The sequence below is a fragment of the Myodes glareolus genome, chromosome 11 (genome assembly GCF_982192425.1).
Source record: "Myodes glareolus chromosome 11, mMyoGla1.1, whole genome shotgun sequence".
NCBI lineage: Eukaryota > Metazoa > Chordata > Mammalia > Rodentia > Cricetidae > Myodes > Myodes glareolus.
Window position 1 is genome coordinate 39,502,719 of NC_142036.1, and position 18,337 is coordinate 39,521,055.

Sequence of the window (18,337 nt, forward strand, 5' to 3'; positions counted from 1 at the left end):
CGTCAATAGCTTCTTTTGGTCAAACATCCATAAATAACAGGACAATTAACTGTTTATTCCGAGGCGATTATACACCAGGCACGAAGTTACACACATTGTGTGCGCGGCTCAGTTTCTGCAGCAACACTCGAGAAGAAGGAACTATTATTACCTACAGTTTACTAAGCAGCTCAGAAAAGAGTCACGAGTTCAAAAGGATGGGTACACCAGGAAACTGCCCAGGTGTGAATCAGTTTAAACGCCTCCTTGGACTCTCACTGAGTCAGGCCAACCATATTCCCACTTCACCCACCCGTCTGTGACAGGATTCATGAGCTGTTCCTCCCATCCTCCAGCGGCTCCCACTTCCACAGCCTCTGCTGACAGGGAAATCAAGGCCAGGGGATTCAAGTCCCTGTCCAAGGTCAGCCAGCTGGCTTGTCACTGGCCTGCAGGAAGCTCCTGACTCCTTCCTCCTCCTGGGCTTTGTCCCCATACCAGAGCTGGGTCCCCCAGGATTCACCAAGGAGCCTCATTCTCCAAGACAAAAGGCCTGGAGGTGGTCCCAGACAAGACACCCCATCTGTCATGCCTCTGCCCTGCTCCCTGAGGACTTTTTCCGGGAGCCTGCAGCAGGGCCTCTGGGGAGCAGGAACTCCATGCCAGGGCTCCTCACTTGCTCCCTGTCACAAGTCACACATCCAGGGGGGTGCTGGCAGGGTGTCTCACACTCCTGCTATACGGATCACCTCTTCTGGGCAGGCAAGGTGGGACTCCACACCGCCCTTCTTTTCTGTGCTGGATTGAACCCAGACTTCACACATGTGAAGTGTTTGTTCTACCACCAGTGCCCTAACTACCGCTCCTTATAGGAAGGAAGGAAGGAAGGAAGGAAGGAAGGAAGGAAGGAAGGAAGGAAGGAAGGAAGGAAGGAAGGAAGGAAGAAAGAGAAAAAGGAAAAAAGTGCAGAGGTGAGAGGGAACACCTTTGATCCCAACACTTGGAAGGCAGAGGCAGGAAGATCTGGTCTACACAGCTTCAGCCTCTGGAGCAGCTGAGACTATGCTTGGTACCACAGCTTTCACTGGCTCAGAAAGCCAGTTTTGTCCCTAAAGCACTTGATGCTGCCGGGAGGTGCACTCAGGGAGGCAGAGGCAGACAGATCTCTGTGAGATCGAGGTCAGCCTGGTCTACAGAGCTCCAGGACAGCCAGGGTACACAGAAAAACTCTGCCTCCAGGGGAAAAAAAAAAAAACAACAAAAAAACAAAAACAAACAAAACACCTGATGCTTCCTCTCCACGGTCTGTTGGTCCTCGGAGCTTTCAACTGGGCCTCAACTTACCTTGAAAGCCACTTCTTCACATAGCCTTCCCTGAGCCTCCCTTGCCCTCCGTCTCCATTAGAGTTCCTATTATCACTGGTTTCACTTCTTCAACTTGTTCCCTGACTTTGTCATAGGCAAGATGCTAGAATTGGGGCCATGGTTTTTGGTCCCCAGTTCCCAGTATAGTGACTGGCACTCAACACAAATTTACTGAAGAACTTAATGACCAAGTCACAAGCTCAAATGTAAGGCCACCTTTAGTCCTTTAGAAAAAGGAGTTGCTTAATACTCAAGTAAGGTCTCATATTAGGCATGATATGTCATCCCCTCCACCTTTATTTTATTTTATTTTTTTAAATTCTTTCACAGTCCTCCAACTCCCTATAGACCAGGCTGTCTTGGAACTTCCTCTGTAGACCAGGCTGGCCTTGAACTCACAGAAATCTGTTTGCCTCTGCCTCCTTTGTCCTGGGATTACAGGAATACGTGCCAACACACCTGGCTATCAGTCATTTAAGATTTAACTAGAAATTAATGGCATTGTCTGAAGACTACAATCAAACAGAGTCTGTGATATCAGAAGGGCTGTCAGGGGTTGAAGACTCAGGAAGTGCACCCCTAGAACACATTAAGAACAACAGAACAAACTGAGAGGAAGAGAGAAACAGGACTAGGGTTGAGGGTTGAGGTGATTTTTGCTTGAGGGCTGGACGTTCTCATTGGAAGGATCCCCACCCAGTGGAAAGTCACTATGAAGAGCGGTCAAGGTCCATGGCCAACACCTGGCGTTTCTCCTCAGGAAACCTCATCTGTATGGCTTTGATTAGTGTGGGAGCAGTATCATAGACCGGAAACTGACACTCCACCCGAAGACCCCTAAAAGTCAGATGTCGCTAGCCACAGAGAGGGGCTGTCCATGAGGGGCAGACTCCCTTTGCCCAAGTTCAATGCCTGAAGTCCCAGCGATATCAATGCAGAAAGGAAGATTAAAACCTAAGAAACTGATCTGTCTTCCTAACGAGCAAGGTCACAACTTGACTGAGAGGGACGAGGTCATAATCAGAAAGACATTAATCAGACTGGCTGAATGTTCTAATCACACCACGCTGTCCCTCTGTCCCTGCCTCAGCTTCCCCTTTCCTGGGCAGGTAGGCACCTTGGCCTGTCTCTTGGCTCCTGGGCCTGGCTAATCCTCCCGGACAGTCACAAGCCGTCCTTTAGATATGCTAATAAATTCAATCAGACAGCCGTCTTCCCTTTGCCGGGAGCCTCCAGGTCCGTCAGTAAGGGGCCTCTGTCTATCTCCGAGCTCATCTATTCCGAGCGGTGCAGCCACAGCCCCCAGCTCTGCAGACAATCTTCACTGTCAGAGGCGGTGGAGACATTCCGCTGACACCACTGGAGTTGACTTTAAACTGCAGAAGCTGGGAGGCGGATTGTGCCTTGCTCTGTGAGCGGTGGGTAGTAAGTCCAGGACTTTGTGACCCAATGCCTCGCTGCCCCTGCTCAATCACTTGGTAGGAGCAGCCAGAGACAACGAGTAAATGCTAGGTTTGTCTGGGTCCCAGGCTTCCGTGATTTACAAAAGTTGAAGGCAGGATTATTGGCAGCACACACAAACACACAAACACACACCCCACTCAGCCAAGCCCAGAGGATGTTCTCTCTCAATGTCTGTCAGGACACCTGGTTTCTGCAAATTTCCTTCCATATGGGATCAAGCAGACAGACATTTCTGTCAGGAAGGGATGAAAGAATTGGAACAGTTATGGCTCTTAGTCTATGAAATTATTTGGGAATCGGTCCACAGACGAAACCAATTAGGAGTAGCCCAGGCTGACCAGGAACTTGCTAGCAGACCAGGCTGGTCCAGTTCTTCGAAGGCTTGCACCACTCAGTTCAGCCCACAGAATCAGACTTTGAGAAGATGGCCTGGGGCTGAGGTGTAGCTCAGCAGAACTACATTATATTCAAGAACCCCTTAGGAGGCTCCTGTCTGGTACCGGGATTTAATGGCAGCTTTAATCCCAGCATGCAGGAGGCAGAGGCCGGTGATCTGTGAATTCGAGGCCAGTTCGGACTCTGTAGCAAACTCTGGGCTTACCAGGTCTCAAAAGTAAAACAAACAAACCGAGCCCACACTGCACCTATCTACTGAAAACACCCTCCACGGCTGTACACACGAAGGGGAATGGCCCAAGCTCCCTGGTTAGGAAAAAGCCGCTCTGAGCTGGAGCTGACTGTCATGCCCCCAGACCCTGAAGATGCCCGGGCTCTCAGCACTAAATTCAGCTATTTTCGAGACAGATTCATACCCCTAATTCTCCTGTCTTCACTCTGCACCTTACGCAGAGCAGAGTCTTAAATGATTACTTCGTTCTTTCGCTGTCTGACTGCATTTAGAAACAACAACTATGGCAGAGAATTCCTGTTATCCCAGTACTTGCGGGGTAGAGACAGGGGACAAGCTAACCTGCGAGGGCTCTGTGGCGATTGTGATCTTTGTTAGATCGGAAACCAAGGAGTTAATAAAGAGAGCATCCGGCCAACTTCAGGCCTCCAGCTACCTTTCCCGGGCTCTGGAGAGAAGACTCTCCCACCAGGTAATGAGCTCAGACCTCTCCCGGAGATAAGGGGCCAGAGCACGCAGCCAACTTCTAGGAAGAGATCTGTATCCTTTTCATGGTAGTGCGTAATTAATACTGTTTGCAGATCTGTCCTAAGACACTCCTAGCCACCTGGTGAGGGGGTGGCAGAGGCTCTGGGTCTGTACACATCAGCCTTGGCTTCTAGAAAATCTGATCTGGAACATTCCTGTTCCATTTAAAGTCACCATGAAAAGGGGAAAAAAAGCGCTGACATCTCCTCAAATCTCATTTTCAAAAAACTTAAGTCTAAAACAAGGAGCCTGCAAGGCCACTTTCCAGTTTAGGAAGAAAAACCCGGGGTTTCAGTAACAAACATGGATGTAAACATCTCATACGGGGCAAACATCCATTGAGCCGTAAGAGTTCAGTGAGCTGCAAGTTCTCTGCCCTGACTGAAGCAAGAGACAGAAGTGTCTGCCGCACAACGTAATTCATACAAAGCTCAGGTTCCTTCCACCCAAGAGGAGGGGTATAAAGCTGCCCAGTATGCACCAGGTCCTGGGTTCCACCCCAGCACCAAAAGGGGAAATACAGAACAGCCAGGCCTGGAACCATCCATCTGTCTCGGGAGCCTGGCATACAAGATGGTCAATACACATCTGCAGAATGGGAAGGCCAGAAGACTCCCAGGGTGATAAGGGAGGCAGGAGGGTGGGGCTTACAAACACTTGCTTGTTTAACATTTTGGACGTTTTAATTTTAAAAAAAATTTTAAAAAGGTTTGCTTAAAACATTATTCCAAGCCAGATACATCAGTGTGAGCTTGTACTCCCAGCACTTCAGAAACAGAGGCAGGTGGATCTCTCGAGTTCTGGGCAAGCCAGGACTACACAGGAAGGCCCTGTCACAGAACACCAAAAGCATATTCATCACTACAACAGGCTAATTACGGTGACTCTAGCTTGGATGCACAAGTACAGACAGGATCACCACAGTGCCCACATGGAGGTCGGGAGTTAGCTACCATGTGAGTTACATGGACTGAAAGGTCATGAGGCTGGGTGGCAGGCTCTTCACACTGAGCAATCTCAGAGGCCCTAAAATAGTTTAATAGTCTAAATTTTATTAGCTCAAAATAATTACACTACCTTCTTTCAATATATACTGATTATATATCATATATTGAAAGAAAGTATATATATATATATTTTTTCCTCTACAAACAAACAGACTACACTTATTCTCATGGTCAAAGTGTATAGAGAGATTGTTGAAAGTCTAAGCTAGGGGTCAGCAAGACAGTTCAGAGGCCAACGCTGACGATCGAGTCCCATCCCAGGGACCCACACGGTAGGAGAGAATCTACTCCAACAAGTTGTCCTCTGATTTCTCCATGTGTGCCCTGGCAAGCATTTAATGCCCTCCATTGGCCTACCAGATTGTTATCTGATGAGATTAACAAATAAAAATCTGTTGAGCAAACAGAATCATCCTAGGGAAGCCTGGGCAACTTCTTCCAAAGTGGTCAAGGAAGAACACTGGAACAGAACACCTTTGAGGCAGGACACAGGGTGAGGAACCAGACCGGGAGACACAGGCAACACCCCTGGGTTTCCTTCCTCCAGCTGAATGGTGGCGGTGTGCGCTGATGGGAATCAGCACCTTCCAGGTACCTGCATGAAAAGTGCTGCGGAGGTGCTCAGTAGGAAGCCTGGCTGCCTGAAAGCAAGCTAAGTGGTCCACACTAAATCCAGTTAAGAGTCACTCCCAGTCCCTCGGGGCCATAAATGAAGCTGCCCAGTGAGGGAAGGTCCACCATTATCCTCCACTTACCTACACAGAGGGAGGCAACAGGACTCGTGAACACTGCAATCAAGATGAAAGAGGTGACCACCCCAGGGCTACCAGCACGTGACCCATGTGATATGCAAATGCATTGAAAAATAGCCTAAGGCCAACAGGATCCCCCACCCACCTCCCAGTTCCACCAGTTCCGGACAGGCCTACCTTTCTACAATTAAGATAAAAACAGAGAGGCTCTTCATATTTCACTAAGTCTGGACCGGTGGAGCAAATGATGCTAACACCTATTTACACCCCCCACAATAAGCTTTTGGAGGGAGGAGTCAAGCATTTGGCAGTATACACGGTGACCGTTGTTAGATACGGGCATGGATTTTTCTATGACGTTCCAGGGGTGCAGCAGCGAGGAGCACAGTATTACCTGTGGTCTCACAGTTAGAATCCTTGCCTAGAATCCACGAGTGAGAAACAGAGACACAAAACAGGAGTCCTCCAGACAGCCTCTGCTCCCTGGGATCCCAGATCTGAATTTAAGAAAATAAACCATGCTATTCCCCGCCCACGGCCCGAATCCAGGCCTTGCACGGCCCACCACGCACCTTGGATGGTTCTCTTGAAGAACGCCTTGCAGGCCTCACAGGAGGCCACGCCATAGTGGTAGCCAGAGGCAATGTCCCCGCACACGAGGCACAGACGCTTGGGAATGGCATTAATCACATACTCGCACTTGATGTCGTCCACGATACCACTAGCACAGTCCTCGTAGCTCTTGCGGCACGGGGTGCCTCCCAGCCCCGCACCTGCGAACATAGGCGGCGAGTCCAGACCGTTGGTGTGGGTGCCCAGGGCCATGCCAAAGCCACCACTGGCGTCCGAGGAGCCACTGGGACTGTGGTGGCTGAGGGCATCAATGCCTGACGATGGGCTGGATGGCTCCGTCTTGATGAAGGAGCCGCAGCTGGAGCCCAGGTGCCGATCTTCGGAAGACATTCGATTCAGCAGCCTGAGGACACAAAACGCGGGAGTCAGTCTCCAGCAAGGTGAAAGTGTAGCTGGGGCTCCGGCCTAGTGGGCGGGCCACGTGGGCGTGTCTGCAGCTAAGGCGTTGAGTTGCCGTGGTGGTCAGGCCAGTAACAGCCGCCCAGAACAAGTTTCTGAGACTTCGGAGTGCTAAAAAACTTTGAATTCGCAAGCAGCAAATGGGACACTCTGTGCTGTGCAAATGGCTGGCCTAAGGGCGATAAGATGCTAACTAGCCTTCCTAAATATTTGGCCAACCTTCTTACCTTGACCGACAATCAGTGGAAGCTGTCGACATAGCTGTCCCAAGCCCTGAGCCTCACCTCAGGCACGCACAGTAAAAGGCCCTCTTAACCCTTCCGCTCCTTCCAACCAATGAGCTGTGAAGTCCCTGCTTGGGACTTCCCTCAATTCCTCACCCTTACCGAGATTGCCAAGTCTTCTAACTGGAGCAAAGAGGGGAGTGTGAGCAAAGGCACCAATCAGATTGACTGTTGTTGATTTTTATCTGTGGCCCGGGTCCTATCTGAAGTGTGATTTCTTGACCCTTTCTTTACCCTCCCCCTTTCTTTTTTGGTTTGGTTTTTTTGAGACAGGATTTCTCTAGAAATCTAGAAATCTAGGCTGTTCTAGAACTCACTGCAGAGCAGGCTGGACTTGAACTCAGAGACTCACCAGCCTTAAAGCATGCACCACCACAGCCCAGTTTCTATTTTCCCTTCTTACCCATGGATAATCCAGTTTGCACAAAGCCCCCCACCCCAGTACCCCAAAGACAACCTCCATTAGACTGCATGCGAGAATCAAGCAAACCCAATTAATTCTACACAGCTCTCTCTTTTGCCTCCTACTCCCTCTCTTTTTGAGAGGGAGCCTGTGAGAGTAGCCCAGGCTGGCCTTGAATTCATTAGGTAGTTCAGTCTGAGCTCAAGGATGTACTGGGATTACAGGCCTGCACCACCATGTAACTTCTCTCTATGTAGCCCTGGCTGGCCTAGAACTATGTAGATCAGGCTGAACTCAAATGCACAGAAATCAGCTTGCTTCTGCCTCCTGAGTACTGGAGATTAAAGGTGTGCACCACTAAGCCGGGCGTGCCACCAGATAACTCTTAAGGAAGAGGTGTTTGTCTCACGTAAACTGGGCAAACACCCTTCTTATCACCCATACTCCTTTCACCTGAAGTTACCCTGGAACCTCCCAGAATGTTCTGGAGTCTCACCAATATGGCAGATCCTCTGGGATCTCTGACAGCTGTTGGGTAGTAGAGTATTTCTGCTTATTGGAAGCCCCATCTCTCCAGCCAAGTTCACATACAGGGAACTGAACTGAAGGAGTGTTCAGGGGAACCTAGTTGTTCACCAGGTTCAGTTAGGGTTTGGGTCTGAGACTGGAGGCATAGGCAGATTGCCTTGAAAACTGTTTGGAGGTGCCAGGCATGGTAGCACATGCCCTTAATCTCAGCAACTTTGGAGGCAGAAATAGGAAGATCTCTGCGTTTGAGGCCAGTCTGGTTTACCTAAAGCGTTCTGGGACAGTTAGGACTACGCAGAGACCCTGTCTCAAGCAAACAAAACTGTCTAGAGGTGTGATTCCCAAAAGTGACCTTACCCTCAGACCCGCCTCTCTAAAGGGAAAGCAGCTTGTGCACCTGGAACGGAGGGAAAGCAAGACTCCTGGACAGGAAGGAAGATCTCAGAGCCTGAGGGTTCACACCTCCAGTGTCACTTGAAGGCAACTTGCTTATCAACTCTTTTCTGAAAAGTCCATGAAAAGTGTCCCTCCATAGGGAAGAGGGGTTTTGTCATTACACCCACTAACAATCCCTGGCTTAGCTGGGCACCAGGACTACAGAGCTGTTCATATAACCTGCCACAGGTCCCACTGAAGTGCACTCACATTCAGGACAGGTCGCCTCCTGGGGCTGTCACTCTTCTGTGCTTGAATTTGGAGGGGGGGAGGGGGGAGGGAGGAGGAGAGGGAGGGAAAGTGGGAGGGAGGGAGGGAGGGAAGGGAAGGGAGCTGCAGGTCCTGAAGGAGAGACCCATGCAGCGGTCCTCAGTCTTCCTAATGCTGCAACCCTTTAATGCATTTCCTCACGTTGCAGTGACCCCCAACCATAAAATTATTTTATTGTTATGCCACAACTGTAATTTTGTTACTGAGTGGTGTCTAGGCTCCTAACACCATCAGAAATGTGTTTTCCCGGGTCGCGACCCAGAGGTTGAGAATGGCCACTACAGGCTCCTGTTCTCTAGCTTCCTGGAATGGAGTCTGTACAGACTGGGCCCCTGGGTCCCCTGGGTCCCAAATAGAACGTTCCTTCAACACGGAGATCCTCTCCTACGGCATCCCCATTCTCCCTGGTAAGCAGAGAGTCGCCTCCAGACCGTTTCTACATCTCTGATTGGTACCTTGTCTCATCTTCTTGGGCACGGCCACCCAACACCAGCAAGGTAGCCTAAGGAAGCAGCAGGGTACCATCTGGAGGGGAGCCGGACTGAGAGCAAGGCCAAGAACACTACTGGAGACCTCCCCACATGCCCTTCCACGCCGTGTCAGGGGTGACAACTTCTGATCCTCTCTAGCTTTTAAGTCCCACGTGAAGCCCTGGGATTCCCTAACTTCCTGACTCTACTCAGCCTTCCACAGGTTCTGAGAGCACCGAAGACTTCCCAAGGGACCCTTGACACCAGCCGGGCCAAAATCCGCTTTTCTTGAGCATGGAACACAGGCCTCCCTCTGTCTCTGGAGGCACAAGAAGCATTTTCCCAGAGGGAGGCAGAGGGAGGCTGCAGCTTTTCCTGGGAGGGTATGGGACACAATTTTCCATTGCCCCCTTCCCCCCACCACGTCCTGAAGCTCAGACTACCCTGAAAGATACTGGAAGTGTCTGGTTGGGCTCCCAAGCTCAAATCCTGGCTGTCTCCAGTCCAGTGTTTTGACACAGAAGGCCCCAAGGCATCCCTCAGTGTCTGGGATCCCCAGGGCTAAGAAACTGGACCCTGGTCTCAGTCAGAGTCGGTGCAGGAAGCAGCCAGTAATTTAGTATCTGAATCCCAACAGAGGGGCATTTGGTATAATGGGGTTATTTCTTTACCTCCCCTCCAGCTCTCCCTCCTCTTCCCTTCCTCCCTACCTCTCTCTTGCCCTTCGTTCCACTTCTTTATTTCTTTAGTGTTTCTTTGACAACATCTATGTAGTCTTGTCCGTCTTGGAACTCATTATGTAGACCAGGCTGGCCTCAAACTCACAGAGATCCTCTTGCCACTGCTTCCTGAACGCTGGCATCAAAGGCGTGTACTACGCTACCTGGCTATTTTATTATTTTTAATTGTGTATGTATGTGTGTATGTTTGTGTGTGTGTGCATGTGCTCGTTCACACATGAGCACAGGTACCCTCAAAGGGCAGGAGCTTGGGATCCCCTGGAGCTGGAGCTAACGGGCAGTAGTGAGCAACCTGACATGGATTCTGGGGTTGGAATTGAAATCCAAAGGATTTCCAAGTGCTGGGATTATAGGATTACAACATGTTTACTCCTCACCGCATCTAATTTAGCGTTCTCATTTCTGTGGCTATTCTAGCCCCACCTGGATGCCTTCCCGTGGACAGGCTGCATGTGTGGGTCCCTACTGCACACCAGCTGCTGGCTGGCTGACAGGAAGAGGGCAAGCACAACCCAGGTCCAGGTCAGATGCTCTCATGAAAGAATCCCAGGCCCCCAGACCGGCACTACCTTAGGGGACGCCCCTGGCCTTTTTTGGGTATAAACGTCCCTAAGATGCCTTGCTCTGCTTCATTTTCTTTTTCACTCTCAGGCCCCATCTGCCTGCTCCTCCACTCCAAGGCCTGTTGACCCCAGCTGTCATTCACCAAGTTCCAGCTGTCCTCTAGATCTTTGCTTTGTCTGTCTGCTGGCTTCACTCTTGAGCTGGCTCTTACTAGGTAACCGTGGGTGACTTGTTTCTCACCATTCAGCTCAAGCTGGCCTTGGACTGCCACCAGTCCTACCTTCCAGCCTTTGGGGACTGAGATTACAGGCGTGAACCATCACACCCAGCTTGGGATCTTCTTCTGTACCGTGGTATTTAATCATCGTAACCTATCTGCTGGAGACTGTTTTCCCGGCATTACAGAATAGACAGAAGGGGCTCCATGTTTATTCAATTTACTAGAGCAGAGGAAGGAGCCAGGAGTCCAGCTAGCAGTGTCTTCAGATCTGGTTCCTGTGTCAGAACCCTGTCGCCCTTATCCCAGACCCAAGGAAACCCACTCCATATAGAAACTTTGTCTTTACAGTCCCCCAAAATGCAGATGGTGTCTTACTGTCCCCAACAGGCCCAAAGTCCTTACTGTCATCCCTTGACCCCTAGAGCAGAAAACTCTGGCAGGACTATACAAGGAAACTGTCTCCAACCCAGAACAAAAAGAATGGAGAACTCTGAGGCAAGGAGAAGGAGGGATGTCCATTCTCATCAATCCTGTTTCATGTCCCTGGCAGGGCAAAGGAAGTTACTGACGATGCCAGACTCTTTGGAACACTTGGCCACAGTCCCTGTCTGCCCCTGACTTCAGGCACTTATTCAGAGCAAAATGTAAAGGAAGGACAGAGAGGAAGGCGTCCAAGAAGACAGCACCAAGTGAGGCGGTGCATACCTATAAACCCAGCAAGTGGGAGACAGAGGCAGGAGGACTGAAGTAAGCTCAAGGCCAGCCTAGACTACAATGGTGAGACCCTAAAGAAAGACAGGAGAGAGAGACAGACAGACGGGGGGTGGGGGGAGGAAGAGGGAGAGAAGGAGGGAAAGGAAGAGGGAGAATGAACAGATGGAAGGGCAGAGGGATGGTGGGAAGGAGGGAAGGAAGGAGCCTGGGGATGTGGCTCAGTTGGTAAATTGCTTGCCACACAAGTGTGAAGACCCAGGTTCAGATCCCCAGAAGCCATGTAAAAGGTCAGACAGGGTAGCATGCTTGAAATCCCAGCACCGGAAAGGCACAGACAGAAGGGTCCCAGGGATTTCTTTGTCAGGTAGTCCTGTCAAACAGTAAGCTCCAGATTCACTGAGACATCCTGTCAAAAAACAAAACAATAACAACAACAAAAACCCAGAAACCCCAGACAAACATACAGACTCTCAAGAGATTTGCCTGCTTCTGCTTTCCAAGAGCTGGGATTAAGGATGTGCACTACCATGCCTGGCTGAGACCCTGCCCGCCCTAAAAAAAAGGTGGAGCATGATTAAGACATCCAATGTCAACCTCTGGCCTCCATTTACATACAGGTACCCCCTCATACATACGTGAATATGTACATACTCAAATACATACACAATTAATTGAGGAGGAAATAGAAGTGAGCTGAGGAATTGTCTCAAATGTGATGATCAGAGCCATCTGGAAGGGAGGTGGCAGCAGATTAGAGGCAGCTACAAAGTTACAAAGTGAAGGAAGGAGAGGCCGCTGGCCGCTGTACTTAGTTACTAGGAGGTGGCATGGCCCCAGAACAGGATCACATCTGTGGTAGAAACGGATACAATGTTGTAATGCCTGGAGGGCAAGCGAAGACCACAACTCTTCTGGAGGTTTAGCTGCCTGAGGGGGAGGCGGTGACAGTGGGGAAGGTGTCTCACAGGGCAGTCAGCACCAGGTTCAGGGCAGGCTCCCCTGGACTTAGGGATGTGGTATGGAGAAGGGATACACTTTCGACGGTTGCTGGTCACATGAGTGTCTTTGATGGAGGCAAATCATTGAGAATGGAAGGGATGCCACGTATTTAAAATCAACCACCTGTACTTTCCAGTTTGCCCCAGCAATTCATTCCCACCTGCTGGCCCATCGTCACCACCGCTTGCTCTCCCCACCCTGCTCCCCGACGTGGACTGTTCACTACAGATTGTGTGGTCATCAACCGCAATGCCTCAGAATCGAAATATTTCGGATTGGAAATTTTTTTTTCAGATTTTGGAATATTTGCATATACGTAGTAAGATCATAGAGATGGAACCCAATTCTAAACATGCAATGTACTTGCTTTTCCCAAAGGTTACTGCTCTAGAGAACCAAAAGGCAATTTTATACATTTTTTTTCTCAGTGCTGGGGAATCAAATCCAGGACCAGTTCCTAAACCCAGAACTTTTAGAAAACCACCTTGACACTACAAATGAATACAAGTCTTAAATTATTAGGTTCAGGTGAAAAGCATACTTTGGGTTCCATCTTTCATCCCAGCAATAAACAATATCAACAAAAAAAGTTCAGATTTTGGAGCAAATTCTGGACCTCAGATTTTCAGAGTAGAGCGCCCCTCTCTATGTCAGTTGCTGCTGGTGGTTTTGTATGGAGGGCAGCATATGCCTGCAATCCCAGCTACTTAGGAAACTGAGCTGGGAGGATCTCCAGTTCCACACACCCCACCCCCAGGCTAAACAGTGGAACTCGGTTTCAAAAATCAGTAAATAAATCATAAACTAGAGGAATGAAATAGGAAGTGCTGAAGTTGGAACATGTGTAAGACCCTGGCTTCCGTCCCCAAGACTGAGACACACTAAACTCCTGACAAACAAGGTCAGGGCCTGGATGATGACTGAGCAGGCAAAGGCCTGAGGATGTGCGTCCACTCCTGGATCCCTGAAAGTGGTCCTCTGACATGCTCCCCAACCCTTAAAAAACAAGAAAGGAAGGCAAAAGTGGGGAACATACCCCAGTCGGTAGAGCGCTTGCCCAGCTTGCACAAGGCCCTGGGTTTGATCCCCACACTGCATAAACTCAGTCCTGGTTGTGTATGCCAATAATTCCAGTGCTCAGGTGATGGGAGACAGGAGGGTTCAAAGTTCAAAGCTGGCCTCAGGTACGCTGTGCAACAGTTGAGTTGGAGGCCAGCCAGGGCTACGAGCATCTCTGCCACAAAATGGTGGTACACACCTTTAATTCTAGCACTTGAGAGGCGGGGCAGGTGGATCTCTGAGAGTTAAAGGCCAGCCTAGTCTACAGGCCAGTACCAGGCCAGCAAAGGATGCACGGTGAAACCCTTTCTCAAAAAATAAAATAAAACAAAGAAAAATTTAAAATGAAAAGATTTTAGATGCCCATGGATAGGTCACCAAGTGGAGAGCAGGAAGGAAACCATCTCAGGTGAGAGAATAGGAGGTACCCCACACATGCTCTGGGAGGGGGCACAGGCCAGCTATCATCTGGGGCGGGCTGGATCAATGACCATTGACTCTGTGGGAAGGGAGCAGACATCCTATCTCAGGGCCTTTGCAAGAGCAATTGCTGGTGGCTGAAGCCCCTTGAGGCATCATTTCTCTTTGATCAGTCTGGTAACCGGAGCTCAGCAAGCCACCTTGGCCTCAATGTCACCACCGTCTGATTAAATGTGGCCTCCGTCTTGTTACACACAGCCCTTCCTGCCTCAACTGGACATCACTCCACAGGGTGGAAGATTCTTCAAACACAGAGAGACAGGGAGAACCTTGTAAGTTCTGAATGAAACCCAGTTTTGCCCCCAAACTCTAAGGAAAAAGAATTCCCCGGTGTCTCGTAAGTTCGGCAGGAATCCCAGGTACAGGCCCCCTTGAGGTGACCCGCCAGCAGGTGGATAGGCAAGGGGAGTGGGGGGGCGGTGTGTGTGTGTGTGTGTAGAATGGACCCACCTATTTTCTGCTGTGGGAGGAGGTCTTCTCCCCACTGAAAAGAATCTGGGTCACAACAAACTGTTGTCCTAGCTAGAACCATCTGACTTTCTCCTCAGGCCATGCACCTGAGGGCAAGGACAAACATCTCTGGGGAACATGTTGGTTCTGCCTCACAGTGGTCGGTTCTGGGTAGTCAGGTCGTGCCTTCTCTGGTTCACCCGTGGAATAGGCTCAACCACAGCATCTGCTTCCCACGGCTGTCTAGGTGATGGTGCTGAGGGGACCAGCTCCAAACAGTGCTGGCCCCGAGCCACCTCTTAGTGGGTGCTGCTATCGTGATAATTTCCATGGACAGCTTATGGAGAAATCCAGCAGCTAGCTGACCTGGGGTTAATTGACAAACACCGGCCTCATCCAAAACTGAGGATAAAATGCAAGAAATTTGCCAAATACTAGGAGGGGAAGGGGTTGATAAACGAAGAGGACAGGTAGGCCTGAACTGGGAAGGGGGGGGGAGTCTGAAATACTGACTCACACATTCTAGTCAGTGGCCTAACTGGAAACCAGGGACCTTAGGTAAGGCAGATGGGTCCTCAGACCCTCAAGCACCAGGAGGAACACTCCTAAACTTCTGGGCAAGCAAAACACTCGAGAGGCAGAGGAGGAGATCTGCACCAGCCTTGGCTACACACGGAGTACGTGACCAAAGCCCATACCACGCGAGAGTTCATCTCAGAAGACAAAACAACAGGAAGACTATCACCTAAGGAAGGCTGGACTTGCTGGTGTGTGCCTAAAGCGCCAGCACTAGGAAGAGGGAAGCAGAAGAATCAGAACTGCAGGGCCAGCCTCAGCAGCCGGGAAAGTTCAAGGCCGGCAGACCGGACTCAAAAACAAAAAAGCACACCTCAGCTGTGCACAGGACAGGGGAAGGCCTGAGGCTAGATGTTAGACATAAATGCCTGCCAAACTCTCAGTGTTCTAGGTGCTTACTACATTAGAGCAAGGGGAGGAGGGGGCAGAAGGGAGAGGAGGAGAGGGGTGGGCCAGTGATGAGACCCGTTAGGATTACGATAAATCAGGTTCTGTGCACTGAGGTCCATTAATTATAGATACTTTTTTTTTTCTTAAACTCAGAAGTTTCATGAATTGAAACCCTTCCCCTAGCAGTCTGAATTGCTCGTTTTAATAGGAAATGTTTTAAAAAATCATTCCTGTGGGGCCGACATCTTACACACTTGTATCTTTCAACTTTCACAACCAAACACACTTGTCCAGCTGAAGTCACTGACCCTTAAACTCTCAGCAGGCCTTCTGCCTCACTTGGTGACTTTTAGGTTAGGGAACCAGAGCCTGGGAAAGTGATTTGGTGGATGGCACCCAAGAAGTACAGAGTTTAGATTCTGAGCTGAAGGGAACCCGCCTGGGAGATCGAGCTTATGGAGAAAGCCACCCAACTGCCACCAACCCAGGTCACACTGCTCTTCAGACACTTTGCTCTGCGATGTCTGCGTTTTGTTTTTATTTGTCTCTCTTGGGAATATCTTTGCTGGAACACAGGAAAAATGAGTGCTCAACAGTAAAACAGCCTCCGTGACAGCCTTCCTCCTTCTGTATGCTCCATAGCTCAGGCAGAAATCTGTAATTAAGCACCATGTCGCTTGGAAGATTAGTCAAAACCAGGCTGATCCCAGACAACTGATGGAAATCTCATTGCACGCAAATTACGGCACGGAAAATAATGATAGGTAATTAGTGTCTTTCAATTGGGGCTTTTTATCCATCAGTTTTCAGGCTGCATACATCAGAAGACGAGAGAGGGGCTGTGCTGAAGCTGGAAGCCACCACTGGATGAAGAGTGGTCGCCTCAGGACAGCGGGAAGTCCCAGCCTGACCCACAGACGGCCACTACGAGCTTTTATGAAGCTTCAGCCCTGACCTGGAACTTCCTCAATGAACTGTTATCATTCCAGAGTCATCCATACCAGTGGCTCTCATTTCAGTCCACTCTGCCAGGTCTGGGTTCCCCACACCCCAGCAAAGGGTCAGGGAAACTGTCAGAGTCAGAATAAACTGGGCATGGTGGCACAAGCCTATAACCCTATGACTTGGGAGACTGAGGCAGGGGGATGACCTGAGAACAGCTTGTACTACATAGCAAGACCTTGGCTCAAAACAAGACCAAGAAAAAAATTAACAGGGGTAGAAAGATGGCTTAGAAATTAAGAGCACTGGCTACTCTCCAAGAGGACCAGGATTTGATTCTCAACACCCACATGGCAGCTCATATGATCTGTGACTCTAGGTCCACAGGGATCTCGATGACCTCTTTGACCTCTGGGGTTACCAGGGACACATTTGGTGTACAGACACACATACAGGCAAAACACTCAAACACATAAAAATAAATGAAGGAAAAGACTTGAAAGACTTAAAAGGGCCAACAAGATGGTTCAGTAGACAAAAGAGCCTGCTTCCAAGCCTGATGGCTGAGTGGCTATGTCTGGGATTTACATGGTGGAAGGAGCGAGCTACATACACTCACAGGCACACACATGCATTGTGTGCACACACATGTAATAAAAGAAATTTAAACCTCAGAATCTGTTTCTACCCCATCTATTGTGGGACAATGGTCTTGTATTGTTTTAATAAAAGGCTGACTGGCCAGTAACCAGGCAGGAAGTAGAGGCAGGGTGATGAGAACAGGAGAATTCTGGGAAGAAAAAAGGTTCAGTCTGCAATCATTACCCAGACACAGAAGAAGCCAGACCCAGAGGAAGCAAGATGAAAATGCCTCTCTGATAAAAGGTACCAAGCCACGTGGCTAACATAAACAAGAATAATGGGCTAATCTAAGATGTAAGAATTAATTAATAAGAAGCCTGAGCTAATAGGCCACTCAGTTTATGATTAATAAAGACCTCCGTGTGTTTCTTTGGGACTGAATGGCTGCAGGACCCCGGATGGGACAGAAACCTCTGTCAACACTCATCTTTCATGTCCTACTAAAGGTGACATGACATTTGACATTTATGAATGTTATGACACATCTCAAGCCTGTTTATATTTTCCCCCTATATCAGTCAGTGATGTGGCATAAACACCCCACAGACTGGTGCTGAACACACTCTGGTGTCTCCAGAGGGCACCTTGTTCTCACATGAGTCATGGGCATGGTCTTGGCACTGAACTCACAGCTGGACAGTCTGAATTTGAACCCCAGTTCTGCCCCCTCATGATCTGGGTTATTTAACCTCTAGATGCCTCAGCTTCCCCATCTGTGACACGGAGATGTGAACAGAATGCTCTTCTCACAGGGCAGTCTTGAGAATGAGCACCTTGATACACAAAAGTCCCTGGCACATAGTAGGTACTCATCTGTATGAGTAATGATTTTATCACCCTTGTTCGGTTGGCAATAAAGGAACAGCCTCTACTTACCTTCCACCCACACATTTGTCCATCCGCCCATTCAACCATATACTCACACACACTACTTGCACTGAGAAATTCCTGCTAGCAAAAGGTACCCTCACGCAGGCGCTTCTCCTGGGAACGAACATCCAATTCCAACACACTTCTTCCTCTCTCTCAGACAAGAGCGGCACTTGATCCAAGACAGGCCATCAAGTCTCTCCCGGAAGATTTCTGGGGTTGGAGATGCCTCTCTTGGGCCAGGAATTGCAAGCTGCAGAGCTCCAGTGTTGAACAAAGTCATGCACCTCTCCAGTGTGCAGTGGAAAAGAAGAATACTGAAGCTAACAGCAACCAAGAGCGAGGGTCAGAGGCAGAGGATTCTGGGAGGCTGTGCTGGTGCAGCGGCATCTCTGCTCAAGCCATTAAGCATGGCTGCTTCCCTGAAGCCTGTGTCCACACAGAGGACTTCAGGCACTTGAAGGCATGACTCCAGCACCATCTCCATCATGCCCTCTCACACTCATTCTCTTGCTGTTCTTTGAGTATCTACAGTGTGATCTATTG

The 18,337-nt window shown here is 49.5% G+C and overlaps 1 protein-coding gene across 4 annotated transcripts in view; it reads right to left on the bottom strand.

Moving 5' to 3' along the window:
- Esrrb (estrogen related receptor beta) overlaps positions 1 to 18,337 on the bottom strand; it is a 159,190-nt gene that overhangs the window by 41,939 nt on the left and 98,914 nt on the right. For all 4 annotated transcript variants that reach the window (XM_085697350.2, XM_048449266.3, XM_048449268.3 and 1 more), the window contains exon 2: positions 6,296 to 6,699. In XM_085697350.2, the coding sequence (XP_085553476.2) occupies positions 6,296 to 6,699 (404 nt within the window). The remainder of the gene's footprint in view (positions 1 to 6,295; positions 6,700 to 18,337) is intronic.